Source organism: Myotis nattereri (genome assembly GCF_964212035.1).
Source record: "Myotis nattereri genome assembly, chromosome: X".
Classification (NCBI taxonomy): domain Eukaryota; kingdom Metazoa; phylum Chordata; class Mammalia; order Chiroptera; family Vespertilionidae; genus Myotis; species Myotis nattereri.
In genome coordinates, this window is record NC_138078.1 from 2,993,194 (window position 1) to 3,006,932 (window position 13,739).

General features: G+C 54.7%; 1 protein-coding gene across 1 annotated transcript in view; it reads left to right on the forward strand.

Moving 5' to 3' along the window:
* Positions 1-13,739, forward strand: part of WWC3 (WWC family member 3) — a gene marked incomplete at its 5' end in the record, with an annotated part of 110,653 nt that overhangs the window by 84,327 nt on the left and 12,587 nt on the right. The window contains 7 exons of the mRNA XM_081081124.1: positions 4,778-4,898; positions 6,059-6,133; positions 6,908-6,994; positions 7,850-8,042; positions 9,372-9,578; positions 10,382-10,521; positions 11,608-11,773. Coding sequence (XP_080937250.1) covers positions 4,778-4,898; positions 6,059-6,133; positions 6,908-6,994; positions 7,850-8,042; positions 9,372-9,578; positions 10,382-10,521; positions 11,608-11,773 — 989 coding nt within the window. The remainder of the gene's footprint in view (positions 1-4,777; positions 4,899-6,058; positions 6,134-6,907; positions 6,995-7,849; positions 8,043-9,371; positions 9,579-10,381; positions 10,522-11,607; positions 11,774-13,739) is intronic.

Consider the following 13,739-nt stretch of genomic DNA (forward strand, 5'->3'; position numbering starts at 1 on the left):
GGCGCCCCACCACGGAGAGAGAGTGGTCCAGCCCAGACGGCAGTAGTGCTGAGGCCGAGGTCCTGGCCGCATGCTGTTGAGTAGTTTAGCAGCAAAGGGTAGAAATCTAACGTGAATACAGAACCAGGCGGTGTTGTGGGAACAGCCTCCGACTGGCAGCTCAGAGACCCGGCTTCTGAGCCCTGCCTGGTGGACTTGCCAGGTGGGTGACTTTGAGCACATCCCTGGATGTGGCTGAGTCGTAGCTTCCCCGCTTTTGAATGAGGTGATCTTTATGGGCTCTTCCATTCACCACCATTCTACCCTTGAGTTTTTTTGCACATAACCATGCTGGTTACTATATATACATCTCTATATATAAAAGCCTAAGGAACCAGCTGACCGGCCGACTGGCTGGTAGCTATGATGCACACTGCCCACAGGGGGCAGACGAGTGACAGCAGCTTGGTAGAGTGCCCTCTTGCACTCTGGGACCCCTCGGGGGATGTTGGACTGCCAGTTTGGGCCTGATCCCCACAGGCCAGGCTGAGGGACGCCACCTGCCGGAAGGACCCCACTCACTCTGCAGACGCCCTTCGAGCCCTGGCACCGCCCCAGGTGCGGCCGGCTGGGGAGGGACCGTGGGAGGTTGGCTCCACAGTGTGTCCAGCCCATCTCACCCTGTCCCGCCCCACCAGCCACCTTCTAATTAATTTCCTTTCAATGTGCACAAATCCATGCACTGGGCCTCTAGTATAAAACAACAGCCTCTGTTAACTCTTACATATTTAACCAGAGACTCATTCTGTTCTGAGGCAGCCCCGGGGCTTTTTGGCATCTATCATTTTATCTTCCCCTCAGTGTTTGCAAACACACCTCACCCATCCCCAGACGCACTGTTTTTGTCATTTACATAAACAGGTGATCTTCAGGCGCTTTGTTGTTCTTTATAATCACAGGTTCAGGGCTCCGTGTTTACTCCTTCATTTCCAAAAGAAAATTCAAAATAAGGACTGAAGTGCACATCTGTTGTTGCTGAAGCTTACTGTCTCAGTGCCCCTGCCCCCATGCCAGGGATCCACACGAGGCCCAAGGGCCCTTCTGGGTCAGGGGAAAGACAGGGTGGGAAAGAGAAGAGCTGACTTAATGTCTGATTCTGATTTCTTAGTTCTTCCCTTCCCCTTTGTGGCCTACATTACAATGCTTCATGCTTAGACCGAAAGGTTGTTGCTCATGCTGTGGTCAGATACTGCCACCTGGTGGTGTATTCCTGCATGACACTGTCAGTTGACAGATCCTTACAAATTAGAAATGACCCAGTGAATGGGTCCTGGTGGGTGCCCCCAGAGGGCTGGGCTGGGTAACCAGTTTCAGGCACGGACACGGGGTGACTCCTTGCTTCCCTTGGTGCTTGTGGACATGCCCGATCCCAGAGTCATTGTCGCTTCGCAGAGTTGGCGAGGACCTTAGCACTCGTTATGTTACCCTGCCCTTCATTTCTGAAACCCAAGGCCACATAGCTCCCTCTGACTTTCCGTGCCAGTCTCGCTAGGTACAGTCTAAGTTTGACCTCAAGCAAGCTTTAGTTAGATAAAATTCTAGGAAGATAAAATTCAAAATTGCCCAAGCATACAAGGCAAGCCCGAGGATATAATATCTTCTGTTCCGTTTCAAACTAGTTTGAAGGAACAAGGTGGTACAGAGAAGTACGGCAACAGATTGTAATCTGTAACATTTTTTACATTTTTGCTACAGTGTTATCTTCCCTGAATTTCAGAAGTCCAATGTGTCATCATTTTGAAATACTTTCCATTTTTTCTTTCCCATTGGCATTTGCTAATCTAAATCCATGAACTCCTTGACTTTGCTTATCTGTTCCTTGATGTTTTTATTATATTCATACTTTGTTTAAAATTGTTGGCCCGAATTCTGCCGTTTTTTCACTCTGTGCTCTTTTTTATCTCTCTTTCTCATGCGACACGACAGAAGCGCTCACTGTAAGTGACCTTGGATTCTCCTTCACTCACCTTGTTGGTCAGGCTGTGGCACATCTTCATCCAGGGAACCCGTGTATTCGGGATGCTCGGGGGGTGGGCAAGGGGCACAGCTCATAGTTGTACTTTCATGAAGTTCAGCCATTGCCATGATTATGATTTCAGCATTAATATCCATGCCTACTAAAGTTGTGTAAGGAAGAACTTTTCTAAAAGCTTGAAGTCTTTATTCTTCTATATATTTCCCCCCAGACTTTTAAAAATATATAATTTATATATATACATTTTTAATGCTTTTTTAAATTGATTTCAGAGAGAGGAAGGGAGAGAGAGAGAGAAAGAAACATGAATGATGAGAGAGAATCATCGATCGGCCGCCTCCTGCACGCCCCCCACGGGACCGAGCCCACGACCTGGGCCTGTGTCCTGACCAGGAATTGAGCCCTGACCTCCTGGTTCATGGGTCGATGCTCAACCAGTGAACCACACCAGCTTGGCTCCCCCAGATTTTTAATGGCTTTCATGATTTTAATATGCTAAGTGGCAGCTTTGCTCACAGTGATCTTCATTATCTTTTCTTTTTGTCAAGTAGTGTTGATGTCCTTAGGTCTCAGTGTCTGTCTGTCTGTCTGTCTCTCTGTCTTTAATGATGAAAAGGTGAAATCTAGAAAATGACTGTTCGGAAGATGGTTTATCCCTGACCTCAGGGGCATTGCTCCCCTGGCCCATCTCGCTGCGCATCTGTTGCCTTGCAGCCTGACAGCGGGCTGCTGGGTCCGACAGGCGGGGGCTGCCATGCGCTCTCTTCTCACCCAGGGCAACTGCTCACTGCATTCCTGCCGCCAGCTCTGCTCCCGTTGCTCCATGTTTCAGTGGCTGAGCCTGGTGTCACTGAGGAGTAATTCCTTCATTTCCTTTGTTTCTTCACCCGCCTTGCAACGAGAGAGAAACTTGTCCGAGTCGCACCATCAGCGTTACTGGAAGTGCTTATAGCGCGGTGTTACTCCCTTAAAGCAGCGGTGGGGAACGTCCTGCCCTCGGGCCGTATGAGGCCTGTGAAACCATGGGTCCTGGCCCTCCAAGGCATTAGGGGTGAGCTCATTCAATGTCTGACCAGATAGAGCAGGCTCATGTTTAAGGTGATGATTTTGTAGGGCCCGAGAATGATGATACAAATCTCCCCATGGCCCTTGGCAGGAAAAGGTTCCCCACCCCTGCCTCAAAGGAACGGAAGGCCATGTCGGAGCCCCGCCTAGTGTCAGGGCTGGGAGTGGCAACAGCAGTTTTCGTGTGCTGGGACCCATGCATTAAACCGGAGGGTTCCACCTGCAATTCAGAGCCGGGGACTCTGTGTCCTTCCAGATGGCAGGGGCGACGACAAGAGCTGGACTTGGGAACGCTGAGCTACAGTGTGAGTCAGTGGCTCCAGCCACCCCGGGAACAGGGGCGGCTTCTGGCCCGGCCCGGGGGGAGCCTCTGGAAGGCCAGCTCCCGGCTGCAGTTGAGACCACGGCCCCTCTGTTCTGTGTGTGGTTGAACATGTTTGGATTTCATTGGTGTGTGGACCGTAATTTGGTTGGAAAGGGAGATGGTCATAGGTGAACTTGTCATTTCCCTCAAGTTGGAGGTGGGCAGCTGCCTAGATTCTAGCAATTTCCAGAGCTTAGATGGCGGAAGAAAAGCACAGAGACGCAGAGGGCCAGCGTTATTAGCAGGAGGCGTCCCCACGGCAGGGCGAGGCCCAGTGGGGGCCTGGGACACGTTCACACGTGCGGCAGGAACGTGATGGGCCTATTTTTATTTTATTTTTTTAATATATTTTTATTATTGATTTCAGAGAGGAAGGGAGAGGGAGAGAGAGAGAAACATCCATGATGAGAGAGAATCATAGATCAGTTGCCTCCTACACGCCCCCCACTGGGAATCAGGCCCGCAACCCGGGCCTGTGCCCTGACTGGGAATGGAACCCTGACCTGGTACATCGGTCGACGCTCAACCACTGAGCCACGCCGGCCGGGCTAATTGGTTTTGCTAAAAGGCACTTGGTGCTAAGGGGGAAGGACGGACCAGCTGAGGAAATGGTGGAAGGGAAGATGCCGTGGTCACCTTTGGCTCTTGATTAACTTAGATAGGAGACAAAAACAAGCTGCCCAGGAACGGGAGCGTCCTAACCCCAGGACAGCGATTCTGGACGCGGAGCTGGGCTGCTGGGTGGGGAGGGGGGGATGGGAGGGGCGGGGAGGCCGCTGAGGCTTGATGGACAGGGTTCAAGGGCACGTTTTCAAAGGCTGAGTCTGCATCCTACAGTGTTCTCTCACTCGAAAGTCATTACCTTTGTTAGGGTTTATTTGGGTACTTTTTTAAAATGTTGTTTTCTGGTTATGAAACGCTAGCACATGTTTATTGTAGAAAATACGGAAAATACCGGACAGCATAAAGAAGGAAGTGAAAAATGCGCACCCAGTCGGCCAGGGCAGCCGCTGTCCGCGTTCGGGGTGACACGTCCTCCATGAGTGCGACAGTCTCTCACGCGCAGTGCAAAGGGGCTCCTCTGCCCTCACTTGGGAGGTGACAGGAGACTTACAACAGTTCAAGGAGCTTTTACAGAAGTAGCCAGAGTCGATTGCTTCGATTTTTCGTTTAAAAACAAGTCGCGTGCGGCGTATTCAAACACATGCACGCACGCGGCGGCGTGTCTCTGGGACGCAGTAACCGTGTCTGGGCTGGCACTCAGGGTGCGTTCCTGGGCACCGTGGTCCCGTCCCCCGCGCTGCCTCCTGACCCCGCATGGCTCTCGTTTGTAGCAGTGACTCTTCGAGAAGACGGCGCCAGGAGGCTGGAGAGGAGAGGGCGCCGCGTGTCCGCGTGCCTGTCGGACTACTCCCTGGCCACCGACAGCGGCGTATTTGAACCTCCAGCCAAAAGGTTAGAAGCTGACCTTCCCTCCTGCTCCCTCCGCAGCCGTCCCGCAGCGCGGCCGCTCAGTGCGAAAGGGACCCATATGGGTCCTCCTACGTCCTGGGCCTTGTGTTGTACATCCTCACCCAAAGATATTTTTCCCACTGATTTTTTTTTAAGAGAGAGTGGAAGGGGGGGGAGGGGTAGAGAGCGAGAAACATCTATATGAGAGAGAGGCATTGATTGGTTGCCTCTCCCATGCACCCTGACTGTGGCCCAAGATTGAATCTGCAACCGAGGTACTTGCCCTTGACCTGAATTGAACCCATGACCTTTCCGTGCTCAGGCCAATGCTCTAACCACTGAGAAACACCGGCCAGGGTGAGGGCAGGGCGAGGGGCGCTTCTTTTTTCTGGCTTCTCTCCAGGTTGGAGGGTGGGCCTTCGCAACCTGCACGGAAGAGTCTGGCTTCAGAGGCGTTTGGAGGCTGGGCCTCATCCTGTGGTTCTAGGGTGACCGCTCTCTCTGGCCCTGGGGGCTTTCAGGCTTCAGCCCCGTGGAGCTGGAAAGAAGGATCCCTCCAGGGACCTATTTTTCCTTGGTTCCCTTCCCGCCATAGTTTCATCTCACTTGCTGTTAACGTTTCGGAAGTTCACGTTTGAGCTTTGCCCTGAATGTCACATGTGGCTTTGAAAGGTACGCAGAGTTCTATTTTGAAACACAGCAGTTCACGGGCAGGTACCCAGTGAGATGCGGCGTGGCCCCGGGGACTGCTGGGCCCTGCAGTCACTGAAGAATTTATTATGCCGCCATTTTTGTTGTTGCTCCTCACTTGAGGATATTTTCCCATTGATTTTCAGAGAGAGTGGAAGGGAGGAGGAGAGGCAGAGAGAGAGGAACATCGATGTGAGAGAGACACATCGATGGGTTGCCTCCCGCATGGGCCCCGACCAGGGCTGGGGATTGAGCCTGCAACTGAGGTACATGCCCTTGGCCAGAATCGAAGCCAGGACCTTTCAGTCCGCAGGCTGACGCTCTAGCCACAGAGCCACCCCGGCCAGGGCTTCTGTCGCAATTGAATAAAAGCTGCTCTCAGTACCAAGCACCCCTGACCAGCGAGAGCTTGCGCGAAGGCTGCGCTCAGCAGTGCCTGGGCACTAACCCTGTGACTTCCCTCTTGTGCTCAGGACCGAAGATGCCGAGGAGCCCACACAGGGAGACACTCGCGCCATGGAAGGGCCGCAGATCCACGTGGGCTATTGGTGAGTACGGCGGGCTCCTTCCTGGTGCTGTAGCGATGCTCTGTAGATTGGGGCCGCCTGGCCACTCACACCCCACGCTCAGGCCAGAAGGACGGAGGGACCCGGCGATAGGGGGCTGCTCACCCATCCGGATACCCCGAGCCTGCTGCAGCGGTCCCGGTGAGGGACACGGGTGGCGGGAAGGAGCACTGAGAGTCACAGCTGGGAACTGGCACCTTGTGCAGCCGGGGCTTTGGGGCCATCACGCAGGGGCACCAGAAGCCCCCGGCAAGGTGGGCTCTTGGGAGAGTCCTCTGGCATGCTGGCGCCGAGTTGGTTCAGTCTGGCACAGGCAGCAGGCCTGCCCCTGCTCCCCAGAGCGAGGGACCAGCTGGTTTGCAAACGTGGCTTTTTGGTTTCTAATTAGTTTCAATGGAGTTCAGACCAACAAGGCGGGGCACGCAGGCCCCAGGTTTCCTTTCGCTCGCTCTTGTCATTTCAGTGGAGTATTTCTCAGCGTTGGCACCAGTGACATTGGGGACCGGATCCTTCTTTGTTATGGGGGCCGTGCTGTGCTCTGTAGGGCGCTGAGCAGCATCTCTGGTCTCCACTCACTAGCTGTCGGGGCGCCCCTCCCCAGTCCGGACAGTAGAAACTATCTCCAGACATTGTACACGCCCCCCGGGGTGGGGTGCGGCAGGATCGCCCTCCCTTGGGGGCTGCTGCTGTAGTTCAGTCAGAGCATTTGTACACCGTGGGCACGTGTGGCTGAAGAATTGCTGTGTTATTTTCCAGGCACGACAGTGGCAGCGAGTGTCTCCTCGTGAAAGTGCTCCAGCTGAAGAACCTCGCGGGGCTGGCCGTGAAGGAGGACTGCAAGATGTAAGAAGCCGAACTGACAGTCAAACCAGGGAGTCCGGTTCAAAAAGCGGGGCTGTCAGTTCTGGGAAGAGTGCTTTGTTGTGCGAGGGAGATGAAGTTCATGGAGCCGGGCTGCTTGTGCTGCAGCGACACTAACAAAGGGCCAAGTGCTCCTCATTGGCCGCATTGGGCCTAGAACATCCACCGGGGTCACTGGGCTGGGTGGTGACGAAGCCACACTCAGCTCTGTGAGCTGATGTGCCCGTGGAGGTGGCTGAGGGTTCCCTGGGACTTGCTCACCCCTGGGGACTTCGCGTGGTCACCAGTGTTTGAGCCTCCCCTGTGTGCTGACTGCCATGCTGGGGTGGACATGGCAGGACACCCCACGCCCAGGCCCGGTGGGCGGAGCCTCCACTGACTCCTCTCAAGTCCTGGCTACTGCCTCGGAAGTCTTCCTCTTGTTTTTTTAATATAATTTTATTGATTTCAGAGAGGGGGTGGGAAGAGAGAGAGAGAGAGAGGCATCAATGATGAGAGAGAATCATGGATCGTCTGCCTCCTGCACGCCCCCTACTGGCCCGCAACCTAGGCATGTGCCCTGACCGGGAATCCAACTGGCACCTCCTGGTTCATAGGTTGATGCTCAACCACTGAGCCACACGGGCCCAACTAAAGTCTTTCTCTGTGTGTGTGGCTTTTCCCTAACCTCCCGGGCATGTAAGTTCCCCGGGCTCCCCCTTAGCTGAGAAAAGGACTTTGTCTGGAAGACCTGGCATTGCCGCCCACGGGCGTCCAAAGAGTGGAACACGTGTCTGTGCGTGGATCGTGCGCACCCTCAGTAGCCTGACTCTGTGCTTCTCTCCTCTCTGCTTCCAGACACGTCCGCGTCTACTTGCCATCACTGGACTCCAGCACACCAGACACTTACTGCTCCAAGGCGGTGGAATTCCAGGCCCCCCTGGTATTTAATGACGTTTTCAGAATCCCTGTGCACTCAAGCATGTTGACGTTGAAGTCCCTTCAATTATATGTGTGTTCAGTGAATCCGCAGCTGCAGGAAGAACTGCTGGTATGGCCTGCGCATGCGCAAGCTCTCTCCCGCCACCCATCCCCCCCCCCCCCCCGTCTTCTCCCTTCCCTGCTTCCCTCCTTCCTTTGTTTTTCCCTCATGCTTTCTTTCTTTGTGTGCCATTCTTTCTTCATCCCTCGTCTTTTGTTCTCTGTTTCTTTCTTAGTCTTTGTCTATCTTCCTTTCTTTGTCTCTCTGCTTTTCTCTCTCTCTGCTTTGCCTTTGTCACCCTCTCTCCCTCCCTTCATTCCTTCCCCTGTCTCCCTCCCTTCTTTCCTCTCTGTCCCCTCCTTCTGGTTTCCTGTGATGGGTTGCTTAGACGTTGTCCTGTTAAGGGTCTCTGTGACTGGGAGGACAGAAAGGGACGACAAACCAGCTGTGCTGTCACGTGTTTTATACATTCTCTCAAATAACACTTGCAGAGCTCCTACTTGACAGCTTTTAAATTATCCCCATTTTTAGTCGAGGGAACTAAGTCGGGTTGACAAATAAGAACATAGGGTGGTCCGTTAAATTTGGATTTCAAGGAAACTGTAGATACCTTTTGAGTACAGGTATGTCCCATACAGGATTTAGGACATGCTGATACCTAAAAAAACCGGTGCTTATTTGGAAGTCAGATTCACCTGGATGCCCTATATTATACCGGGCAGTCCGCCGCCAGGCCCGGGCCACCCACCGCCCGCCCAGGGCTTGCAGCCAGAGTGCTTTCTGTCCAAGGCTGGAATAGTGCCCTTTGTTCCTGGCCCCGCAGCAGCAGAATTAGCGATTGGAGAGGTCAGCCAGGCCTCTCTGGTTTCCGAAATCCCTGAGGTCATCAGCTGCTCCACAAGCGGCAGACCCTGAGCCCGACCCAGCACTCCAGGGTGGCCATTCTCAGCCCCTGTTCCCCTTCTAGCTTTCTTTAAAAAAATATTTCTAATAATTTCAAGGAGGAAGGGGGAGAGAGAGAGAAACGTGAATGAGGAGAGAGAATCATGGATTGGCTGCCTCCTGCACGCCCCCTACTGGGGATCGAGCCCGCAACCCGGCCATGTGCCCTGGAACCATGACCTCCTGGTTCATAGATTGATGCTCAACCACTGAGCCACACGGGCCGGGCTTCTGGTGCTTTCTGATTGGGCTGAACAAGCAATGGAGGAGCTGTCCCAGTCCCCATTAGGATCCTCGGTAACCACTCTCATTTGATTGCAGCCCTTTGAATGGGGTGAAACATCTGACCTCCTCTCTGGTCAGGATTGGGGTGACCTGGATGTTCCAGAAGATTCGTGTTGGCGTTTTAGTGGAAATCACTCACTGCCTGTTCTGTTTCTTTTGAACACCGCGCAGGGCATCGCTCAGATTAACTTGGCCAACTGCAGCGGCCCGAGTGAGATGCAACTGCGCTGGTACGCGGTGCAGGTGTTCACCAGCCCCGAGCCGCCCCGGCTGAAGGAGAGCCAGCGGGCCGAGAGGAGCGGTGCCCGGGACCCCGTGCCCACCGCCGCTGCCGCCGCCGCCGCCGCCACTGCCGCGGCCGCTGCCGCTGGGAAGACGGTGCGTGTGCCTGGCTACGGAGCAGCTCCCTCCGCTTCCTGGCTTGAGATGGGCTGTTATCAGGGGAGGGCCTCTCAGAAGCCACAGTTTAAGGGAAATCATAGAAAAGGAATGTCTCGGTGTGCATGGCTATTCATGATAGTGTCTTTTTAAAAAAATATATTTTATTGATTTTTCACAGAGAGGAAAGGAGAGGGACAGAGAGTTAGAAACATCGATGACAGAGAAACATCGATCAGCTGCCTCCTGCACATCTCCTACTGGGGATGTGCCCGCAACCAAGGCACACGCCCCTGACCAGAATCGAACCTGGGACCCTTGAGTCCGCAGGCCGACGCTCTATCCACTGAGCCAAACTGGTTAGGGCCATGATAGTGTCTTTTTAAAAAATAGTTTAAATTGATTTTTAGAGAGAGAGGAAGGGAGAGGGAGAGAGAGAAACACCCATGATGAGAGAATCATGGGTCGCCTGCCTCCTACACGCCCCCTACTGGGGATGGAGCCCGCAACCCGGGCCTGTGCCCTGACCGGGAATCGAACCGTGAAGTTCTGGTTCATGGATTGATGCTCAACCACTGAGCCACGCCGGCCGGGCACGATAGTGTTTTTAACACGAACACGAACACGTTCATGATCGTGAATGGCACATGGGTTGTTTTTAAACATGAACCTTCAGCTACAGGAAGCCTGCTACCAACACTGGGGAGGGCAGCCACCCGCCGGGAGGAAGGGCCTCAGTGAGGGGGGGGCGCCACGCCTGTCGGTCTGAGCTGGTTCTCAGACATGTCCCTGTCCTCCCCCAGGACGCGGTGACGGTGCTGCTGGCCAGAACCACAGCCCAGCTGCAGGCAGTGGAGAGAGAGCTGGCCGAGGAGCGTGTGAAGCTGGAGTACACGGAGGAGATGGAACGGAAGGAGGAGCAGACCGAGGCCCGGTCCGAGCGGTGAGGCTCCTGGGAAGTGGCAGGGAGGGGACGAGGCGTGGCTGTGTCAGTGTCGGTCGGCTGTGGCTCCGGGAACAAGTTGCTTTGCTCATCCACACTGTGTAGCAAGTGCTGGGCGATTCTCCGGAGAAGCTGATTCTCGGGGGGAACTGAATGCTGAGCTCGGGCAGGACTGTGACCCCTGCCCCCTGCTCTCCGTGAAGGCTTTTCCCCTTCCCCTTCTGTTCCGGGGTTTCTCTTAAAGAGCGCGACTATGGAATGACTCTGCTCTGCCAGCAGTGAATGCAATACGGTCCCTTTAAGTTTTTGAACAGCTGTATTGAGATATAATCTACGTGCCGTACAATTCAGCCATTGAAAGTGGACAATCCGGTGGTTTGGAGTACAGTCTCAGAGTTGTGCCACCATCACCACAATCAGTTTTCATCGGGCCAGAAAGAAACCCCACACCCATTAGCAGTCAGCCGTACCCCCTTCCCCAGCCCCTGCGGCCGCTGATGCGCCGGCCGGCTCTGCGGGTTCGCCCGGTCTGGGCATTTCATCCAGGAGGAACCTCGTGATGGCTCTTCTGCTTTGCCGGAAGCGGCCTGCGGGGGAGCCCTCGGCGCGGTACAGCGCCGCCTGCACAGAGCAACCGTTCAGATGCCCAGCAGCTCTGGTGAATCGGCTTCTGTCCCATCCTTCCCAGAGGCGCGCACATGGCTTCCCTTCCACGGTTTTCCACACAGAGCACCCCCCTTCCAGAGCTTCCCGTGCCTCCTGTCGCTCTCCCTGGCTCTGTGTGAGAGGAATGTCTTTTACGGAGGGCGGTGCGTGGCTGAGGGGAGCGCAGTGTTGGGGGCCAGGCAGGAAGCTGGGAGGGGCCTGGGGAGGGGCTGCGGATTCTGGCATGTTCACGGGGTGCAGTTGGGTGATAAAGGCAGACAGAGCCTCTTAACGAAAGGCCTTGTGGCATTATCTCCCCTGGAAGCCGTGAGTGCGCTTTTATAAGGAAGCCAGTCCTGGGTCTCTGCTGCTGCGCCCCGAAGGCAGCAGGGACCGCCCTGGGGTGAGCGTTCCGTGCGCTTTTGCCATGTCCGCCTCCAGGAGCTGGCAGGCCGACTCGGTGGACAGCGGCTGCAGCAGCTACACCCAGACCAGCCCCCCGCACCCGGAGCCCTGCTGCAGCGGCGTGGACCCCATCCACGGACACCCGATCGCGGGCCAGGCAGATCCTTACCACCCCGAGAAGCGCCAGCCCCCTCCTCCGAAGGTAAGCAGAAGGGATGAGGGGTTGTCAGGAATGCCCGAGGCTTTGCCAAACAGCGTCCGGCGGACAGCAGGTGCGCCCCACACCCTTCAGGTGAAACCGAGGGAACGGGTGGGGAGAGGGCCAAGGCAACCGAAGCTGACAGGCTCAGACGCAGTAGAATGACACAGGTGACTGAGCGACAGCCCTGGTGACCATGAGGAATGTGCTGTTGGACTAGGGGCGAAAGTGAAGGCGCTGTTTCACTGAGAGCCGAGGGAAAGCCGGGACTGGCTTCAGCTCAGTGACCGGGACCTTAGGAATGTGTGTGAAATTCAAATGAGAAAGAAGGCAACTAGATGTGAAAAGGGTTGACTTCCATTCCTTCACCTGCCGTCTGGGGATGACCCCGTCCCATCTCCAGGGCCACCCACAGTGTAGGCTGTTGGGGGCGTGGAGGGGGACTCGCGGTTTTGGACACTTGCTCTTCTTCCTTCGGGATGTCAGGAACAGCGGGGCGTCCTTTTGCCCCCTCTGCTCACCTGATCTTAGTTGTGGCCATCGCCACGTCTTCAGGGAGGCCACCTTTCAGGCTTGCGGGGACAAATGTCTAAGGGAAGCAGTGCAGCTGGGAGGTGCCGCATCAAGGCTCTATGGAAACTTTGTTCCCAAACTGTTCAGCTCATCAAAACATCTTATCACCATGCACCCGACCTTACTCCCAACACAAACCCGCCCCCTCGGAGCTTCCCAGGCCACAGCGCATGCGCCGCCACCTCCGAGGAGATGGGGGCTCGGCTGACTTCGGAACCCCTTCGCAAGCGTTGGCCCAGATCCCAGGGCATGGCTGTGGGAGGCTTGTAGGTGTGTCCCACTCCTCCAACTTCTCTTTTTTTTCTTTTAATAGATTTTTATTGATTTCAGAGAGGAAGGGAGAGGGAGAGAGAGAGAGAGAAACATCCATGATGAGAGAGAACCATGGACCAGCTGCCTCCTGCACACCCCCTACTGGGGATCGAGCCCACAACCCGGGCCTGTGCCCTGACCGGGAATCAGACTGTGACCTCCTGGTTCATTGGTCGATGCTCAACCACTGAGCTATGCCAGCTGAGTCAACTTGTCATTTTAAATCACTTCCAATCTATGGAAAAGTTGTGAGACTAATACAACGAAGACCCATATGCCTTCACCTAGATGCCCTGATAGTTAGGTCCTCACCGCGTTTGCGTTCTCTCCCTCCACGTGTGTGGGCAGCTGCTGGGCATCACAGAGGCAGCAGCGCAGAAACCAGAAGTCCTGCCCTGGGGGAGGCAGGCACCAGAGAGGGCTACCAGTGCAATCGGTGTTTGAGGATCAAAGGCGCCACTGCACGAGGAGATGGTAGAGACGCGGGCTTTATGTTTCTGAAAGATTTCCCATCTTAGAAAGGACTGATGTTTAGAAATGCAAGTTTGCATTTACATTTTAGAAAGGTCAGGATTGTAAAATGGTGTAGCCACTATGGAAAACAGTGTGGAGGTTCCGCAAAAAATTAAACAGAATTCCACATGACCGAGCAATCCCACGATTGGATATACATCCAAACAACTGAAAGCAGGTCTCCACGAGATATTTGCACACCTGTGTTCACAGCAGCGTTATTTACAGTAGCCAAGAGGTGGAACCAACCCAAGTGTGCACTGATGGGTGGATGGATAAAGAAGATGTGGTGTATGTGTGCAATAAAGCATTAGCCTTAAAAAGGAAAGCACGTCACATGCTACACATGGATGACCCTCAAAGACACTGTGCTAAGTGAAATAAGCCCGTCAGAAGAGGACATGTACTGACTGTATGACTGCACTAACCTGAGGGGCCTCGAGTAGACTCATAGAGAGGGGAAGTAGGTGGTGGGGGCCAGGGGCCGGGGGAGGGGAGTGGGGAGTGGGTGTTCAGGGAGGACAGCGTTTCCATTTGGGAAGATGGAAAGTTTTAGAGATCAGTTCCACAG